The 20,148-nt window shown below is 45.9% G+C and overlaps 1 protein-coding gene and 1 long non-coding RNA gene across 7 annotated transcripts in view; both read left to right on the plus strand.

The window, feature by feature from the left end:
• The window catches only part of LOC310846029, a 128,198-nt gene that overhangs the window by 64,864 nt on the left and 43,186 nt on the right, over window positions 1-20,148 (plus strand). The window lies entirely within an intron of this gene.
• LOC310845994 (endothelial protein C receptor-like) lies at window positions 1,632-17,979 on the plus strand. Of its 6 annotated transcripts, XM_083741964.1 has the most exons (7): window positions 1,632-2,266; window positions 2,803-2,958; window positions 11,793-11,915; window positions 13,694-13,729; window positions 14,649-14,710; window positions 15,960-16,232; window positions 17,078-17,979. In XM_083741964.1, exons 2-7 carry the CDS (start codon window positions 2,888-2,890, stop codon window positions 17,188-17,190), a joined length of 678 nt encoding a protein of 225 aa, XP_083598090.1. In that variant the 5' UTR covers window positions 1,632-2,266; window positions 2,803-2,887; the 3' UTR covers window positions 17,191-17,979. The 6 variants fall into 6 exon arrangements, with proteins under 6 accessions (XP_083598090.1, XP_083598091.1, XP_083598089.1 ...); XM_083741963.1 differs by lacking the exon at window positions 1,632-2,266 and having other exon boundaries at window positions 2,323-2,958; XM_083741962.1 differs by lacking the exon at window positions 1,632-2,266 and having other exon boundaries at window positions 2,375-2,958; window positions 14,649-14,900.

Here is a 20,148-nt window from a genome sequence, read left to right on the forward strand (position 1 = left end):
ATGGAAGATAATTGTGTACAGCTGAAAATGCTGGCAGCATTAAGGTAAATTCAACAGTGTAAATAAGTTTTGATCAATGCAATAATGGAAAACCAATTGGTATAGTTTTTGCAAAATATGCAGGGATATAAGATATGCAAAATAAACCATGAAAAGAGAGGAACGGAAGTCATTGATAGTTTAAGTTGTAAAATGTTTATTTGAAATTGTAAAACAGAAAATTTAATATAAATCATATTTTTAAAAAATGATGAATGCTAAAAGCACAAAGGGAGAGTGAGGCTGATTCTATAGTTATGAGCTATACAAAAGTAACTGCAACAAGTGTTCTTAAAATATGCTCTTTTGCAATTTGACCTTGAACATGTTGAAGGGTACTAGCTGGGGAAGGGGAAGGATGCACACCTTGCATGCGGAAGGTCCCAGATTCAATCTCTGGCATCTCCACGTAGGATTAGGAAATACTCCTGTTGGAAAGCCTGGGATGCTGCTGCCAGTCAGTGTGCACAACAATAAGCTAGAGAGGCCAATGGCCTCTTTATATGAGGCAGCTTCCTATGATACTAATAATAATATAATAATTTATTATTTATACCCCGCCCATCTGGCTGAGTTTTCCCCAGCTCTGGGCGGCTCCCAATCAGTGTTAAAAACCGTACAGCATTACATATTAAAAACTTCCCTGAACAGGGCTGCCTTAAGATGTCTTCTGAACGTCAGGTAATTCTTTATCTCTTTGACATCTGATGGGAGGGCGTTCCACAGGGCGGGCGCCGCTACCGAGAAGGCCCTCTGTCTGGTTCCCTGTAGCCTCACTTCTCGCAATGAGGGAACCGCCAGAAGGCCCTCGGCGCTGGATCTCAGAGTCCGGGCTGAACGATGGGGGTGGAGACGCTCCTTCAGGTATACAGGACCGAGGCCGTTTAGGGCTTTAAAGGTCAGCACCAACACTTTGAATCGTGCTCGGAAACGTACTAGGGGATGTTTACTATGTTGCTCTTTACATTAAGTACTGAGAGAGCAGAATATTAACCAATGGCTTCCAGGACATGTTCAAGATAAGAACCAGCACCAGGGTCATAACAATTCATAATGGAGATCTCTTTTTATATCAAATTATGCCAGCTTTACTGATCTATAGAAATAAACCATAAGTTCAGATTGACAAACACCATTACAGTGGAGCTTGTTGCTGTTTAGTCGTTTAGTCGTGTTCGACTCTTCATGACCCCATGGACCAGAGCACACTAGGCACTCCTGTCTTCCACTGCCCCCCTCACTTTGGTCAACTCATGCTGGTAGCTTCGAGAACACTGTCCAACCATCTTGTCTTCTGTCGTCCCCTTCTCCTTGTGCCCTCCATCTTTCCCAACATCAGGGTCTTTTCCAAGGAGTCTTCTCTTCTCATGAGGCGGCCAAAGTATTGGAGCCTCAGCTTCACGATCTGTCCTTCCTGTGAGCACTCAAGGCTGATTTCCTTCAGAATGGATAGGTTTGATCTTCTTGCAGTCCATGGGACTCTCAAGAGTCTCCTCCAGCACCATAATTCAAAACCATCAATTCTTCGGCGATCAGCCTTCTTTTTGGTCCAGCTCTCACTTCCATACATCACTTCTGGACAGTGGAGCTAGGATGGCCAAATCCTTTAATGCCATTCCATTTCATTCCATTAACTATAACCCATAAATCAGTCCAACACATGATGGCTTCCCATTTTACATTTCTGTTTCTTTTTATGGGTAATTTTGGTCAATTTTCATACTCAAAATACCAGAATACATAATAACAAAAGAAGGCTTTTCCCAGCACCAAACTGAAATGCTCAGGCTGACCGCACTCTGCATGAATCACCATGTAGAAGACCATACTGATTATTTTGCAAAATGGAAACATGTTTTCACATAAAATTATTGTATACAATAAGATTTCATACAAGGGGGTTGTGGAAAGAATGGAAGAAAGCTGTACTGTTGTGGAAGATTGTAGAAATTGTAAGTTAAGGCTAAGAATAGTGTGTGACTGCTGGATGCACCCGAAGTGCAAAAGACATTCTCAAAAATTTAATTGATTTGTTTCTACTATTAGCTGTCCTCATCTGATTCCTGTTGGTCCTTTTGTTTCTCAGCTCTAGCCATGTTAACTGGGCCTTCTAATTATTATTCATATTAATTGACTGACCTCAGATGTTCAGCTTTAGTGAGCTCACCTGTATCCACGTCCAAGCAGCAACCAGAAATGCATTAAAAATCCAAGACTGCTAAACCAGGTTAGATGAAAATAAGATAAACTTTGGTGTTATTCTTTTAAATTAAAAGATGAGAACTGGATATTATTGCTGCACCTTTATCTTCGCATATCTGCATCAGACAGTCTCATATATTAGATTGAGCAGGAAAAGGAGCATGCATTTTAAACCTTTCAAGAATGCATAGAAGATTTCCTGACAACATTTAAGTTTGTTAACATCTCTGTTGCCCTTTGGGACTCCTTTGTTAGATATATAACTACATTCAGTTGCTAACCTATACTTGCCCAACAATCTCAGTTACAAGATGCATAACCTTTTGTGTTCATCCAATTCCAATCTTCATGGTAAGTACTCTACCAGTTTCTCATAAAACTTAAAATTCAAGGCATGTCTGAGTTTTGTGAAATAAAACATCTGTTTTTCTTCTGGAAAATTGTTCCGACTATAATTGTTCTGTTATGTTTTGGGTCTGGCTGTGCTATACCTCATTCAAAACTCCACCAGTGCACCTCCCACAACAGACTTTCTGAAACCACACTTCGTTTTCTCTGCAGAGAAGTGGGGGAGGAAAAGGAAGCATCCTTGCTATGGCAAGGCACAGTAACTTGGAAAACCATTAAAACAAAGAACTTCAGAAACATGCTGTATAAAAGAAGGCCTCTTGATATGGTTTTTTTCACTGAACCCACTAAAGCTGGAACACTTAGCATGTAAGCATTTTGATGTGCAGATAATTGGTTAACTGCCTGCTTTGGATGTGGCCATACTCCTCTTAAGGAGCAGATTCATAGTTTGGGGTGTCCTTTGACCCATTTTGTCATGAGTCCCAGTGGAGCAGAATATCACCATCATATTACTCCATTGCTGAAAGAATTGCACGGACTGATGGGGTCTGATAACTGACAGTTGGAGCTCTGTTAGGTGAGAAACGGAGAAGCAGAGAGAACAACATGTTTTAGTGGGTTCCCCTCCTCCTTTTAGTGGTTAGAGTGTTGGACTAAGACTTGATATGCTGGGGTTCCAAGCTCTACTCAGCCATGAAGCTCACTGGGTGACCTAAGGTTAGTCGCTGTCTCTCTGCCAAACCTACCTTATAGAGACCCATGTTCACCACCTTGAACTGCTTGGAGGAAAGGTGGGATATGAATATAGTACATACATACTGTCAGGGTTTCAGGGACAGAGAGCGAGGGGGAGGGGTCTCAGGGCGACGAGGAAGAGGACGACGACGACCCGAGGTTGTCAGTGAGTCCGTCAAGTGAATCGGAGGATTCCCAAAAGGGAGCCCCCCTGGTCAGGCCAAGGGGCAGTAGAGAGGGAAGCAGTCAGAAGCAGGGGAACGAAGAGGGAATCCCCAGTGGGGGTTGGAGATCGGGACCGGCCTCTCCGTCGGAACGGAGTGAAGGGGGTGGAGTTGCCAGTGTGTCAGAAAGAGCAGAACAAGAAGCAGAGAGGGGAAGGAGTTCGGAGCAGAACGTCCTGCCGGAAGGGGAGGAGTGTAGTACCGAGAGTAGCGTAACGGTCGAAAGGAAGGTCAGAGGCAACGTACGCGCGCCAAGTTCAAATGTGGAGGCGCGCGGAAATGAGGAGAGCCCTGAGGAGGAGCCTGGTCCCAAAGCACGAAGGAGGGGGGAGCAGGCGTCAGAAGACTCAGCCTCGGGGGAGTCCCGGAGGGAGGGAGCACAGGGGGGCAGGAAGACCCTGCGGAAAAGGAAGGAGAGGAAAAGGTGGAGCAGTACAAGCCTCTTAAGCTGGTGCAGGGGCGGGACTGACTCAGAGGGGACTTCTAACATCTAAGGGTAACAGATGCGGAGCCACGGAGCTTGGATGTAACGACAACAATGTTCTTCAATAAAACCTTTTGTATATAACTTGGACTGGACTTTGGTCTCTTGTGAGCTGGGACCTCGGGTGGCTCTGACAGTAAGTCCCCTCCCAAAGAACGCAAAATTTTTTTTTGCAAAGCTCACAAACGGTGACAGCCATGAGTGCGGAGGATCAGCTGACAGCACTGCGAACTACAGTTTCCGAACTCACCACTGCAGTCCTTGCGTCTCAGAAGAAGCATGACGAAATGGAGAAGCGCTGCCAAGACCTGCAAACAAGGTGGGAGCGTGCAAGCAAGGAAGGGTTCCCAGGGTCCAGATCAGAGGGAATTGGACTTGGAAGGCGGGGGGCAGCCTAGTCACCCACTTCGATGGGAACCTGAAGCACTACCCCAGTTTCAGAGCAGACGTTTTGTATGCATTGCACTTGCTTTGTCATGACTTTAAAGATGAGGAGGAGAAAGTGGGGTTTATTGTTTCTCACTTGTATGGGGCGGCCAGAGACTGGTTGTGCAATTTGTGGCGTGAAGATGGCCCTGCCCGCCGCGATTCTGATGAATTCATTAAAGCGATGGATGCCTGCTTCCAGTCAACCGTAGATTTGGATCTTGCACGCAGGGAGATATTTGGACTGCGGCAAGGCAAAGCCACTGTGCGTCAGTACCATTCCAGATTTTTTGCTTTACTGACTGCGTTACGCTGGGAGAAAGACTGCACACCTGTGAGGGATTTGTTCTGGGAGGGTCTCAGCGGTCCCATAAAGGACGAACTTGCCAGGGGAGACAGACCTCAGACCCTGGAGGAGGTGGTGCAGAGGGCTCTGGCGATTGGGATACGTCACGAGGGACGTCCTTGGCACAATGAGGAAGAACGTCAGGTGCGTCCACCAGCGAGGACGTCTTCTTTCATCCCCAGGGAGTTCAGTCAGTCACATCCCTCGCCGCTGGGGAGGCAGGGGGAGGAGCCGATGGAACTTGGTGGTGCTAAGGCTCAAGCAACAGCCAGAGCCCCAGCTTCCGGTGCAGTAAAGGCGAAGCCTCCTAGAGGGACCAGGAAGTGTTACATTTGCGACAGTGCACTGCACATGGCGAAAGAGTGTCCCCAGAGGCTCCAGAAACACACTGCAGCTTTAGCAACGGTAGCAGCAGAAGTGATCCAAGAAGAGGAGCCTCAGGGAAACGAAAGTGCCTTGGCTGTAAGCACGAATGCTGGGGCTCAGCCAGGCGGATCTATAGAACAGTCCCCAGCGTCTTTGCAACCCACAGACCCTTTACCACCCAAGCCAGCGGTGCAGCTCACCGCAACACTTCAGTTGCCAAATGGGACCACCCTAGAAGTGCCCATCACGATCGATTCTGGGAGCAACGCCGATTTCGTGGGGATGCAATTCGTCAAGCAGCATCGCATAGCGCTTCTGCCCGCCACAACGCCTCTGAACGTAGTCACGGTGGATGGCAGGAAATTGCTTGGAGGGCAAGTTGTGCAACAGACACCTCCCATGGTGATGCGGATAGGAGATCACCGAGAAGTCATTAGCTTCAATGTCACCCACCTGTCTGACACGCCTATAGTATTAGGCATGAGTTGGCTGGAGAGACACAGTCCTGCTGTAGTGTGGTACCAACGCCAGATCACCTTTTGCTCATCGTACTGTGCTCAAAATTGCATCCAGTCTTGCCAGGAGGAGGGGGCTGAGCAGCAGCTGCGACTTGGCATGGTGCAGGCAGTACCTAGCAAGTACGAAGGGTTCCTGGAGGTTTTCTGCGAGAAGGAAGCTGATCAGTTGCCGCCCCACAGACCTTATGATTGTGCCATCGACCTGGTGCCGGGGGCGCAGTTGCCGACTGCAAAACTGTATTCCATGTCTGAGGACGAGATGCAAGAGCTCAGGGAGTTCATAGAGCACAATTTGAAGCGTGGATTCATCCGGGAATCGAAAGCAGTGGGGGGCAGTCCTGTGTTCTTTGTAAAGAAGAAGGACACGCCCCAAAAAAGACTCATTGTGGACTATAGGTTCATAAACAGTATGACCAAGCCCAAGGCCTTCCCCATGCCCAAGATAGATGATCTCCTAGCAACCGTGAGGAAGGGGAAGATCTTCACCAAATTGGATCTGCGTGGAGCGTATAACCTCATACGCATCCGGGAGGGCGATGAGTGGAAGACGGCCATGTTCACGCCTCTGGGCACGTATGAATACAGAGTTATGCCGTTTGGTCTCCAAAATGGATCTCACGTCTTCCAAGCCTTTATGCATCACGTGCTAGCGGGACTTCTCTACAAGAAATGTGTGTGTTTCCTCGACGACATCCTGATCTTTTCGGAAACGGAAGAGGCCCATGAGAAGGACGTAAAAGAAGTCCTGCAGAGACTACGGGAGAACAGGCTCTACGCCAAGTTAGAGAAGTGCCAGTTTGATGTGACGGAGGTGGATTTCCTAGGCTACAAGCTGTCCGACAAGGGGCTCGCCATGGACAGCGTCAAGGTCCGCGCGGTGTTGGACTGGAAGAGCCCACGCAATCGGAAGGAAGTCCAGAGATTCATCGGCTTCGCCAACTTCTACCGCAAATTCATCAGAGGTTTTGCAAAGGAGACGGCAGCGATCACGGACACTCTGAGTTCCAAGAAGAAGAGGTTCGTGTGGACGGAACAGGCGGAGCGCTCTTTTCGGAAGCTTAAAAGCCTTTTCGCCTCCGAGGAGCAGCTGCTGCACGTGAATCCAGGCAGGCCCATGCGAGTGGAGACCGACGCGTCAGACAGAGCGGTTGGAGCCGTACTCCTGCAAGAAGATCCACATGGAAACTGGAGACCCGGTGCCTTTTACTCCCGAAAGCTCAGCAAGGCGGAGCAAAACTACACCATATGGGACAGGGAGCTGTTAGCCATTCACGCAGCTTTCAAAGCGTGGCGACACTTCCTCATAGGAGCCAAGCACACAGTAAAGGTCCGCACGGATCACAAGAACCTAGAGTATTGGCGCACGGCGAAGCTCCAAAGCCAGAGACACATGCGCTGGGCGGAATTCTTCGCGGATTTCGACTTTCGGATAGAGTACATCCCAGGAGATTCCAACGTTATAGCCGATGCGCTATCCAGGAAACCGCAATATCTCGATGAAGCGGCGCCAGTAGCAGCCAAGCACATTTTCGCACCGCAGGCGTGGTCGTGCGCTGCCATCACAGTAGATCTGGACGCGGTGCGACGCGTGTTGCAAGTGGATCAGTTCGCACAGTCCAAAATGGAGGAGTTGCGCAGAGGTGTGCAGAGTGGCGAAGAGTTCCAACTACGCGACGGACTGCTAACTCGCAAAGGTGCCCTCTACGTGCCAAGCGACGAGCTTCGCGCAAAGGTTCTGCAGCAGTTGCACGACGCCCCCAGTGCTGGCCACTTCGGTAAGGAGAAGACAATAGAACTGGTGGCAAGGGACTTTTGGTGGCCCCGGATGCGCGGAGAGGTAGCGGATTACGTCGCCAGGTGTGACACTTGTCAGAGGTTCAAGCCAGTACACCAGAAGCCAGCGGGGCTGTTGGAACCGCTGGAAACGCCACAGCAACCGTGGGAGAGGGTAGCCCTGGACTTCGTTACTGACCTGCCCAGCTCCAGAGGGAAGACGGCGGTACTGGTGGTTGTGGACCTGTTCACCAAGATGGCGCACTTCATTCCGTGCGCAAAGGTGGCGACGGCGGAACAGACTGCCAAACTCTTCATTGATCACGTGTTCAAGGTGCATGGGCTGCCGCAGTCCATCCTGTCCGACAGGGGGCGCCAGTTTGTTTCCAATTTTTGGCAGAAGCTTTTAGGTATCCTGAACGTCAAGATCAACCTTACGTCGGCGAGACACCCACAGACCAACGGCCAAGCTGAGAGGGTCAACGCGATCATGCAGCAGTACCTGAGATGTTACGCCAATCAGCGACCCGCAGCTTGGGTGGACTACCTGCCGATGGCAGAGTTTGCCTATAACAACACGAAGCACGCGTCCACGGGGGTGACGCCGTTCTTCGCGAACAACGGTCGTCATCCCAGAACCTTCCCGGGGTTCGGGGCACCGAGAGAGGGGGTGCCGCAAGAAGCCGACCAGTTTGCAGCGGAGCTGCAGGAGGTGCATGAAGAGTTGCGGAGACATTTGGAGCTGGCCAAGCAAGCATATAAGGTGCAGGCAGACAAAAACAGGAGAGCGGGGGAGGAGATCCAGGTGGGGGACTGGGTGTGGTTAGCGGCCCAAGCGATGCCAGCCAAGTCGTTGGCCAAGAAGAAGCTAGGGCACAGGCAGTTAGGGCCGTACCAGGTGGAGGCTAAGATCAACCCTGTAGCCTTTCGACTAGCCCTCCCCGAAGGTTCCAGAGTGCATCCGGTATTTCATAGGTCGGTGCTCACCCCCTACAAGGCACCGCACAGGTTTCAGGAGTCTGAAACAGTCCCGCAACTACACACTAAGTCACAGGAGAGGGAGAGGGCGCCTAGGGCCGAACCACTCAACGAGGTCACAGAAATCCTGGACTCGAGATGGGGGAAAGAGGGGGTAGAATACCTTCTAGCCACAGAGGGCACTCCAGCCAGTGCCAACGGTTGGGTGCCGGGCTACGCTTTAGACGAACCTCTTCTAAAAGACGAGTTCCATGCCCTTTTCCCGCATAGACCCATGCCAGCCGAGTACTTTGATGACTGGCTCTTTACGCCCACACTCTCAGACAGTACTTTCCGGGGTTTTTCTTCAGCCGAGGAGAGAACGCCAGAATCTAGCCCGCCCAGGGGATCGTGCTCAGGGGTGGACACAGAACCCTCTTATTGGTGGGACGAGCAACCAGAGGAGGACTGGCGCAGGAAATGGCTGACGGGACCTTGGCCGGCAGCACCAGACGAGGTACCAATGGAAGAGGGAGAAGAGAACACTTTGGGTCAAGAACCCGAATTCGAACACTCATACACCGAACTGCAAGCAGAGGATATGGAGGTACACAACCTGTATCCTGCATCCACCTCCGAAGAGCTGCAGCTCCTACAACCTGCACCCGATGGGCGGGAGGGGGGAAGGGGGGGCTTCGAGGGGGGGATGGATGTCAGGGTTTCAGGGACAGAGAGCGAGGGGGAGGGGTCTCAGGGCGACGAGGAAGAGGACGACGACGACCCGAGGTTGTCAGTGAGTCCGTCAAGTGAATCGGAGGATTCCCAAAAGGGAGCCCCCCTGGTCAGGCCAAGGGGCAGTAGAGAGGGAAGCAGTCAGAAGCAGGGGAACGAAGAGGGAATCCCCAGTGGGGGTTGGAGATCGGGACCGGCCTCTCCGTCGGAACGGAGTGAAGGGGGTGGAGTTGCCAGTGTGTCAGAAAGAGCAGAACAAGAAGCAGAGAGGGGAAGGAGTTCGGAGCAGAACGTCCTGCCGGAAGGGGAGGAGTGTAGTACCGAGAGTAGCGTAACGGTCGAAAGGAAGGTCAGAGGCAACGTACGCGCGCCAAGTTCAAATGTGGAGGCGCGCGGAAATGAGGAGAGCCCTGAGGAGGAGCCTGGTCCCAAAGCACGAAGGAGGGGGGAGCAGGCGTCAGAAGACTCAGCCTCGGGGGAGTCCCGGAGGGAGGGAGCACAGGGGGGCAGGAAGACCCTGCGGAAAAGGAAGGAGAGGAAAAGGTGGAGCAGTACAAGCCTCTTAAGCTGGTGCAGGGGCGGGACTGACTCAGAGGGGACTTCTAACATCTAAGGGTAACAGATGCGGAGCCACGGAGCTTGGATGTAACGACAACAATGTTCTTCAATAAAACCTTTTGTATATAACTTGGACTGGACTTTGGTCTCTTGTGAGCTGGGACCTCGGGTGGCTCTGACACATACCTACTTACATACATACTGTGATCACTGCCAATTTGCTTGCCTCTTTCTTTGGGCCCGATCCATACCAAAACCTAGAAGTAAAAGCTGCTGTCTTGAGCAGCTGAACATGCAGTGAGAGCACAAAACGGCAGCAGGATCTGGGACTCGAGGGTTAGCAGTGGGTTGCCTATAGGGATGTGGGCTTTGTCAGGCGCCCAGCAAGACAGACTTCTAACACCACCCCTGGAGACAACAAAATGGGGAGATGTAGAAGTATGGATCTGGGTTTACATCCCTTTGCCATACAGTCATATTACATTTTATATAAAAGCTTGTACTCTCATTTTTCTGTTGGCCTGAAATAAAGCCAGAAGTTTCCAGCCTTGCTTGCTAAAAGGCTTACAGCAGGATGTTGGGATTTTCTGTCAAACACACAAAGTCTATTGTTTAATTAAAGTTGGGAGCCCTGCATCACACAGACGAGATTTTGCTATTTGCTGAAATGAGATTTTTCTAGTCGTTCTGGTAATATCCACTATCTTGGAATTACTTAACTTAGTCATTGCTACTGATAGGGTTAATCAAGGCTGCAAGGAAATGGGTTTTTGTTTTAGCTTTGGAACTGTGAGTTAGAAATGGTTTAGTCAACAATGAAGAGAGTAGAGAGCTAGAAAAAAGAAGAATAAAGAGGTCAGGCAGAAAAGAAAAAGAGCAAAGCAAACAGTCTGAAAAGGAACCTTTCTTCATAGAGGTTTAAAATTTAGCTAGTGAAGGACATTCAACACTCTCAAGTTGATTGGGTTTTTTGTGTATTATTTTCTGCATTGTTTATAGCTGTCGTTTAATTGTTTAATGTTTACTGAGTTAATTTGTGTTTTAAAGGAATGGGGTTTAGGAATTACTCAGCCCAGAGATGGATTAACCAGTCTGCATCCTCATATCTATATTGAAGAGATCATCCTGATATACTTGTTGGTTGACCATTGCTTTATTAGATGAATTGCTAGTTAATAGTCCAGGGTGGAGTGGTATGGAATGGTTTTCTGATAGCTGAAAATCTCTCTGTGCTTTTGAATCAGAATTTGAATAAAGTAATAGAATGTGTGTGTATACAAAAGCACATACACACATGCATGTGTGTTAAAAAGAAATGGGTCATTTAGGGAGAGTGAGAAAGAGAATAGTGAGTTGACTGAAAATTAAGCACGTTGGGATACAGGATCCCTGGTGACCTGCAGTCTAGTGAATACGCTGCCCTGCAGAAGTGCTTCTGTGCCTCCACATATATTAGTAAATGCAGCAAATATCACAGGTAGCATAAATCTCTTGTGCATAGGATATTAGACCAAAAATGCAGCCTCTGGAGTAATCTAATTGCTTAGGGAAGTAGAGACTTTGCAACAATATGCTTTACACATTTGAGCCTTAAAACTGTGTATTAATTGCAAAAGTCACTGTGAACCCAAAGAGCTCTGTTAAGAGGCAAGAAACAGGTTTCCTTTTCCAATGGGTATAAATAGTACTTTCCCCACAATGCTCATGTTTTGATTTCCTAATCACACTTATTTCCTTCCCCCACCCGCTTTTCACACAATAAACTTGGGGAATCCTTTAAATAAATTTTTTTAAATCATTTCCCAGTTATAGTCTGGGAATGTTGCAATAGTAATAGCTCTGGAAGAAAAGAGGGGCGAGGTCTGGCAAGGAAAAGTGTCAGTTCCTCTACTGCAGATGAGGAAATACGAAGATAGATAGAATGACATGCTCCACCCTTCAATTCCCAAGAAACCCTGGGCTCCCTCCTCTAATCCTGACTGGGCAGGGTAGAGAGCTGGATCCCAGATTTTGTTTGCATTTCCAAAAGACTTCAGCTCATGGTGGCTTGAGATACAGAAAGCTTGGTTTTCTTTCCACAGACTACAACACTGCACAGTACCTCCAGCACTCCTGGATTTTGCAAACAAGCGATCACCTTCTGGGAATGTTACTCCTGCAAATAATCTTCGCTTGGGCTCTCTGCCACTGGGTGTATGGCGTAGGTAAGTGAACATGCCTTGTTCTCTAATGGTGCAATTCTACTCAGAAGAAAGAAGCTAGATTATTGACGGAAAACTTCACACAGAATTATAGCATGCAATCTGTTAAGACAGGGAGTGGTGTATGGCACAGTGCAGTTTTATTAAACTGAAAATGTTTGTAGAGAACTTTTTGGGGTGGAGACAGAAATGTCTATTACCTAGGGGCTCCCTTCGTGTGTGATCTATATGCATATCTTTACTTCTGTATCAACCTGCCTGATCAGTGAAATCACCTGCCAAGATCCTACATGTGTCCCATCAGGGTTTTGAAGAACATCTACAAAGCAGAGGGGCTTACTTGAATACCCTCCTCAAGACGTTTGCCTGGCGCCACTCGCAGCTGCTTGGGCATTAGACAAAAACATTCGTATTTATCCAGACATTTAAATAGTTATCATCATTTTAGCCAGCAATCTTTAAAGCACCCAGACTAAACCCCATTCAACACAGTGGGGCTTCACTCTGCATAAACATGCACAAGTCGGTCCTGTTATTCTTTTGCTTTCATCCTTTTGTTTTTACGGTGTACGCTGCCTTGAAAAATGTTTTAAATAAATAAGACTAGGGTCTGAAATCTGGGTGAGGGGGGTGGAGAATCAGAACAAGAGATAGTTGGGAATCTAGCCAGCGTTTGTAAGTTCAGCTTAGAGCAAAAAATGGAAACGGCTGGCAGGAACACAGAAACTGAGTTCAGCCTCATGTACAGGACCTAGTTATAAGAACAGCTCTTGTTGGTCTCAACAAAACAGACTTGCCTGATCCATTAAAGTACTATATGCAGGCACACACACATACTACTTCAGAGTTGTCATATTGTTCAGTGAGACATTCATTACGTTCTATAGAGCAATGGTGTTTTAAAATAAGAAACAACCCTTAAAGGCAGGTGAGGGCTCTCTGACCCTCCCGATATTGTTAGGAATATACTATCACAAGCCCCAGCCAGCATGGCCAGTGGTTAGGGATGATGGGAGTTCTGCAACATCCGGAGGGCCACAGGTTCCCTTCCCTGATTTAAAGAGTGTCTTGACACAGCTGTGTTCCAGAAGCCCTGTCCTGGCCCCCTAAGCTAACCACAGATTGCCAAAGTTGAAGTAACATTTACTCCCAATCTAGTTAGCTTTTGTACTTAGCAGCAGGCAGCAAAATGTTTTTGGTTGACTCTGGCATCTATGCTTGCACCACGCACCAGAGTTCAAGGTCTCCTGCTTACCATGGTACCATTACATAGGAAGAAAGTCTAATCTGGGATCTTGACTTCTCTATGTGGCACAAAAAAGTGCTTCACTACAATACAAAGGTAAAGGTAAAGGGACCCCTGACCATTAGATCCAGTCGTGATCCCAATAGTGGAGTTGTGGCGCTCATCTCGCTTTATTGGCCGAGGGAGCTGGCGTACAGCTTCCGGATCTTGTGGCCATTATACCATTATAGCCCTGGGAAAATATCACCTACTACTGATTCTAAATAACTATCAGCTCTTGACCAGAATCTTGTGACAATTTGGCATGGCCACTAGCATCTTTCTTAAAAGCAAGCTTGAAAAATGTTTTAAATAAGTAAGACTATGGTCTGAAATCTGGGTGGGTGGGGGTGGAGAATCATAACAAGAGATATTTGGGAATCTAGCCAGCATTTGTAAGTTCGACTTAGAGCAAAATTTGGCACAATGCTCCATTATTAATAATTATTATTATATTCTTATCACCATGCATCAAATGGTTTATATTTGTTTTCAGAGAGAGCTCATCGTTCAACAGCAGCCTTTGTAGCAGGTATATTATAGCATCCTTTTTTAAGCTCAGTATTTTAAACAAATTCCAAGCAAGCACCGACTGTAAAAATTCTGAATTTTAGTTTCCCTGTTTGAACTGAGGAAAATTTCCCTTTTCGTTTTAAGCATGAGAGGGACAGAAATGAATCAGGTAGGAAATGTGCCAACATTACAGATAAACAAAAATATGGAATACATATATAAAACATTCAGAATTATTGTAACTTTTAATTTTAATAAAGCATGCCAATTGGTTTAAAAATTCCCAGAACAGTTCCGTATGACAGACTGTGACCAAGCTCTAACTACATCTCACCACCTTGACTGCACAGGGCTGGCCTTAATGGATTTTATTCTTTGCAGCTACAGCAAAATTCAAATTGATACCTCACTTCCACTCATTGTTCGTTTGACTGCACACAGAGAGAGGATGGAAGCAGGGAAATAGCACTCCCTCTGAAATTTGCCTCCTGAAGTAGCTGTTTTTATCTTGCTTCAGAGAAAGGCCAGCCATATGATAAGGAGCTGGCATTTACCATGGGCACAGCATGCGCCTGCATATAGGAAGCTACCTGCTCCCTCTGTGAGGGAAATTTATTTCCCTCTTAGCTGCTTTCGAGCAAGTCACCACAGGAAAAGGTGGTGCCTTCCAGTCTAGGAACAACAAGGGGATGGCAGTCAAATTCATGCCACTTTCAGCCCTGCAACTAGAAAAGCATCCCCTTGAAGGATAAGCCAGGAAAGAAAACCCTTCCTTCCTTCCTGTATGAAGTTTCCTGTCAACTTTAGTTTATTCACTTGCGGTTGCCTCTGAGCAAAAGGGAGCAAGGATAGGCTAGTGTGAAAGAAAGTGCTTTTGCTATTTCTCATTTGCAGGTGGCTGAAGGCACTAACTTAGGTTGTTCTGCTTTTCCTCTCAGAATCTCATGCCTTCGTTATGACTCACCTGGCCTACTTCCCAAACAACAGTTCAGTGGAAATGGTAGGTAATGCCACTCTGGATGGAAAACTTACCCACAGCATGGAGTATCAAAATGAGCAAATGAATGCAAGCCAGTTGCTCCAGCTGGAATCTTTAGATCTCTGGGAGCAAAGGAAGAGTGCACTGCAACATTACCTTGACCTTTTCAAGACACTGGTCAACCTGTTTGCTCGCGAAAGGAAAATACCATGTGAGTATTGTGGTGCGATGGTAATGGGCAGAGTTGTTGCCATAGCAACTGTCACAGCTGCTTAAGATGATGGTATCATTGAGCACCAAACTTTGGGACATGGTGTGATCACAGAGTAAATAGTTTATCTAGAGATTTGCGTATGAGGGAAAGTATGGTGCCATTTACTGTTAAGTAAAATTAAGCCACAGAGGCAGCCAAGAAGCCAGCTCCTATTATTGCAGTCAGCTATGAGACCAATTTGCAGTCTGTGGTAGAAATAAAGTTATATATTAATATATGCATTCATTCATATTATATCCCTTAATGAATACTAAGAACTCTTAAGGTGCTTCATTTTGTATTATGCTTTATAACTAACACATTCCAGGCCTTGTTCTAATTTGCTTGCATAAGTTTGTCTCATTAGTTTGTCAAATAAAGACACAGGTTTAGTAAAACTGACTTGCTAAGGAAAGCAAGAGATGGCAAAGGGGCTGTATAGTGAAGATGCATTGCTTTGATCCAGCAAGTTCAATGCTTGGATATTTTAGTGGGCAGTAAGTGCTAAAACACCTCAATAAAAGGTAAAATTGCCCTGTCTGATGTCAGTTCAGATTTTGCACTGAGTGAGTGAGATCTTGAAAAGAAAAATGGTTTGTCTTCTCAAAATATTCCCAGAGTAGGGATGCATTTGGTAAACCTATCAGCCTCCTATACTGAAGATTATTTCTTCTGCCCCTATTACTTTCTGAGGTGTAGTTATTTTTTTCCTTGTCTATCAAAAAGTATGAAATAGGGACGTGGTCAAACAATTATTTAAAAACATGCACATCTTGCTTATTGTGTTGTATGCATATTTACACTTTCTGGAGAGCTAGCATTAGCTGTAGTCTGTTTGCCACAATTTGCTACTGTATACGTGAAATAGCTCTTTGCAGACATGTCAGGGCTAATTTCCCTGAGAAGTACAGACAGAATGCTTCCTTAGGTAATTCAGCATAATACAAGGGTGCATGTGAGAAAGACAAGAGGCCAGTTACGGGGGAAATATTTCTAACACATTTGCTTTTGTTGCAGACCCCCTACACATGCATTGTACTTTGGGGTGCCAGATCTTTGGGAATGGCACCAACAGAACCTTCTACGAGGCTTTAGTCAATGGGACTGATTTCCTGAGATTCAATGCAGCCAATCAGAGCTGGGTACCTTTACAGGAAACTCCTGTGGCCAGCTATACCAGTATGCAGCTGAACAAATACCCTCAAACCAGAGCGGCCCCAGCTTTCTTCCTGCAGGAAACTTGCATCAAGATTGTAACAGAGCACACTGCAGTGAAAGGAGCCTTTACAGGTATGTGAAACACTGGTTATATGATGACTGAGAAGCACTCCTACCCTGTGCAGGTTGTCCAAGTGAGGACACAACCAAGTGAGGACTGCCATTTTATGGCAGTCTTCTTACCAAAACACACTAATGGACAGGGATGGGTATATTTTGTGGCGCTGTCACACCACAAGAATAGATGTTGGAATGAGGTACAGAATTCTGAATCACTGCCTTTCTTTAAAAAGAGAAATATAAGCACCTTTTCCTCGACATGCTGAAGATAGTCTTGGAAGTGTTTGATGAAAGCAGGGATGCAAAACACCTGACAATTCCATAAGATGTCATGGGGCGACAGTGGGGTGGAGAGGCAGAAAGAGTGCAGCATATTACAGAGGCTTTCCAGAGATCCAGACTTCAGGACCCTTGCTAGCTTTGCTGCTTCTGACTACCTGCAGAGCTCTGCACACATATAAAATGCTTTATTAGCTGCAGAATCCAGAATTATCTTGCTGCAGAGAGTATACCAACTGACATTTGCTTTGAGTTTTCTTTTCCTTGCAAGGGACACCCACAATCTCCTGCTGAAGCAGTGGGTTGAAAGTGGACGAGTCCATCAGTTCAGTCATATTTTCCCCCCAAACACCATCCTACCCAACTTTTTTCACGAGCTGACTCAAATGGTTAGAATTTTGAGAGTGAATGCATTAGCTCAGAGAGAAGCAACTTAAATCTTGAAAATAAAAGTTCCAATCCTTGAATCCACCCACCTAAACAGCTAAAGCAACATTTACTTATCAAGTCTTAGAATGCAGCTGCAACCCCAGTTGTAGGAAAAAACCTCTCAATTTTTAATTTTTTTTGCCTTACAGGGAAACATGAAAGACGTTCACACACTCCACTGGTGGTAGGCATCAGCCTTGGTGCCCTTGCTGTAATGGCACTAGCTCTTTGCATCTTCCTATGCACAGGCGGGAAGAGATAGCATCTCAAGTATTATATGGACCAGCAGCTCTGCAGATGGGATAACCAAACACCACAGAAGAACAATGAAGTTGGGATGGGTGAATCTGCTCAATTCCGTTTCTCATCTTTCCAATTTTAAGTCCACTTCTCCACATTTCCACATCAATCAGAATTTTATTTTAAGAGTCCTTATGTAAACTCATTATTTTAATGTGAATTTCTATGTCATTTCACCAATATATGCATTTTTGTACACGTTATGTGGCTGGAGAGCTGCACTGCAAAATTCAGAGAAGGGTGAATTTCAAAGGATGGCTATATTTTGCTTTGTGTATTTTTGTGTATTTTTTAAAGAAAGTGTGGATTAGGTAGGTTAGCATTTAAATGTAAACTGATTCAAATTCCTCTCATGCCTCTTTTTTTAAAAAAAAATTCTTATGAAGAAACAAGCCAATGTCTATATAAATCTGTATCCCTTGCCTCACATCTACCTACCTGGGCTCTAGAACAGCAGCAAGATCACTGCCGGTCTCACAGGAATTTTTCCATCTCCTGTCATTACTACCAGGGCAAACAGCCTCTCCCCATAGAACTTTAGTGTTTCACCCACATCAATGGACAGACACCACAGAAGCACAGCATAAAAACATACCTGAACCTCGTTTTGCTCAGTCACAGCCTCCTTTAAAGCATCCTAAATCTGGGAATTATTACTGCTCCTATTTGACATTATTTCAGTCCAAAAGCATAAGATATTGAGATGGGATCAATGTATAGTTTTAAAAATAAAGTCTTCACTGCCACAAAATGTGGTAATGGCCAGACTAATTAATGAAGGATAGGTCTATCCACAGCTATTAGACTGGCTAAATGGAGCCTCCATTTTGAGGCATCATGTTGCTGTAGTGTGTGTGTGTGTGTGTGTGTGTGTGCGCGCGTGCATGTACAAACTACTGCCTTTATGCCCAGATTGTTGACTTTCTGGAATCATCTGGCTGACCACTGTTGAAACAGAATGCTGGATGAGAAGGGATGTTGGAATGATTCTGGATCCAGAACTGGGCATTGCAGCATCTGTCCCCAGTCTTCAGAAGCAGCAGTGAGATCACGCTGTAGCGCAGAGCTTTCCAAACTTTTCATGTTGGTGACACACCTTTTTGACACGCATCACTTTGTGACACATTGATTCAGTTCTCCTAGCAAACCAGAGCTCAAACTAACCCCTTATAAGATATACAGACACATATCGCGCAAGACACCTAAACGCTGCAGCCGACACACTAACGTGTCGCAACACGGTTTGGAAAGCTCTGCTGTAGTGTTTTGTGTGGCAGGTATATCCAAGGCACTGTGGTATACTTCAGCAGATTTTGGAGACGAAAGCCACGTGCGACTCTTGTTATATCTCCATACCTCCCTTGGATATATAGCGTGCAATGCAGAATGATAAGTTTCAACAATAACAACCCAACATCTCAGGAATATCTATTGACTGGGTGAGTGAGTGGGGGCGGAGGAGGAATCAAGAGCCACAGAGATGTCTACTTTGATGAAAAGGAAGCCAAGCTAGAAAGAGTGCTTATCTTACTGAAGCTAGTACTGAGCATACAAGAACACTTCCAGAAGCCAGGACTCCCATTAACTTTCTTTCCACAGACTTTCTTGAGATTACAGCAGCAAGGGACAAACCAGGAGTTGCTCCTCAACTCTACACATTTTATCCTTGCAACAGATCTGAGTGGAAAGCCAAAACTCACTTAAAAATTTTCTTAGGAACATTAGACATCTGCTCAATCAAGCCTCACTGGGTTACACCCCAAATAGGTAAAACTCTACTATTGCGGCAAAATAGCAAACTTGTCTCTTTCTGCTTTGAAATGGTAAAGGCTTTACTAAAAGCAACCCTAAAACCCTTCCAGCTCTCTCTTTAAGGCCTCTTCTCTTTATACATGAAAAACTTTCAACAGTAGGAGGAAGGATAGGAAGGGGCTGTCTGTGAATGTAGCAAATGCTGGATATTTTTTATAAAATCACTCCAACTTATCAACAGTTATGTGGACACTTTCAATGCTAATCTATCTCTAGTTCTCTGTTCACATAGATTATGGTGACAATACATTGTTACTTCAATGGCTGTTATTTCAGATAGTATTAGTGCCAATACAACACTTTCATCTTCAGCAGATAAAATAAGCACTGATTCACTCTTATCCAGCACAAGGAGCTGATATATAAAGAAAAAAAATCCAGCTAACATTTCACCAAGAAGAGAACATAAGCCATATTGAAACATATACAACTAATTGCAGGGGATATACTTCAGAAGCCTGAAAGATTTTAAGATTGCTGTGCTCATTAGCCAAGGGACAGTTTGGATGATAAAGGAAGAGCTGGATACCATTCTGAGTCTTTCTGTCTTGCATGAATGTATGTGCTATCAACAAGTCTTCAAAACAGTTGGAAACAAGGGCAAATTCAGATACAAAAGTGTGTGTTGCATATATGCCCAGTGTTTGCAGGAGTACAATACCATATGCAGTGTGAAATGGAGGCAATGGTTTGTAAGCATATGGGAAGCTCAAAGTGACCTAGGTTCCTGAGTGGCTGGGGCTACCACATTGCTTATTGCTGCAAACATACTTGTTCTGTAAAATATGAATTGGCTTTACAGTTCCCACAGAAGGTTACATGAGTATGTTGGCTTACATCAATTGCATAAAATGCAAAGACTGAATTTGTTGAACCACAGGCTAGGGAGGAAGTGTTTTGATGCAGTTTCTAAGAAATAGGGGGAAAGCAGCAATAGCTGCACAAAGGTGGCCGAGCGGGGAGTACATTTCTCTTTTGGAGCTGCATGGAGCAAATTCTCTATCAGCAACTAGAGTCTTATCACTTTCACCCCATATAACCAAGTGTAAACCTTCTCTACTCAAATGGTGCTCCATCTAAGGGACTGCATAGTCTTTGCTTGCTGGAT

The sequence above is a fragment of the Podarcis gaigeae genome (assembly GCF_964106915.1).
Source record: "Podarcis gaigeae genome assembly, chromosome: 5".
NCBI lineage: Eukaryota > Metazoa > Chordata > Lepidosauria > Squamata > Lacertidae > Podarcis > Podarcis gaigeae.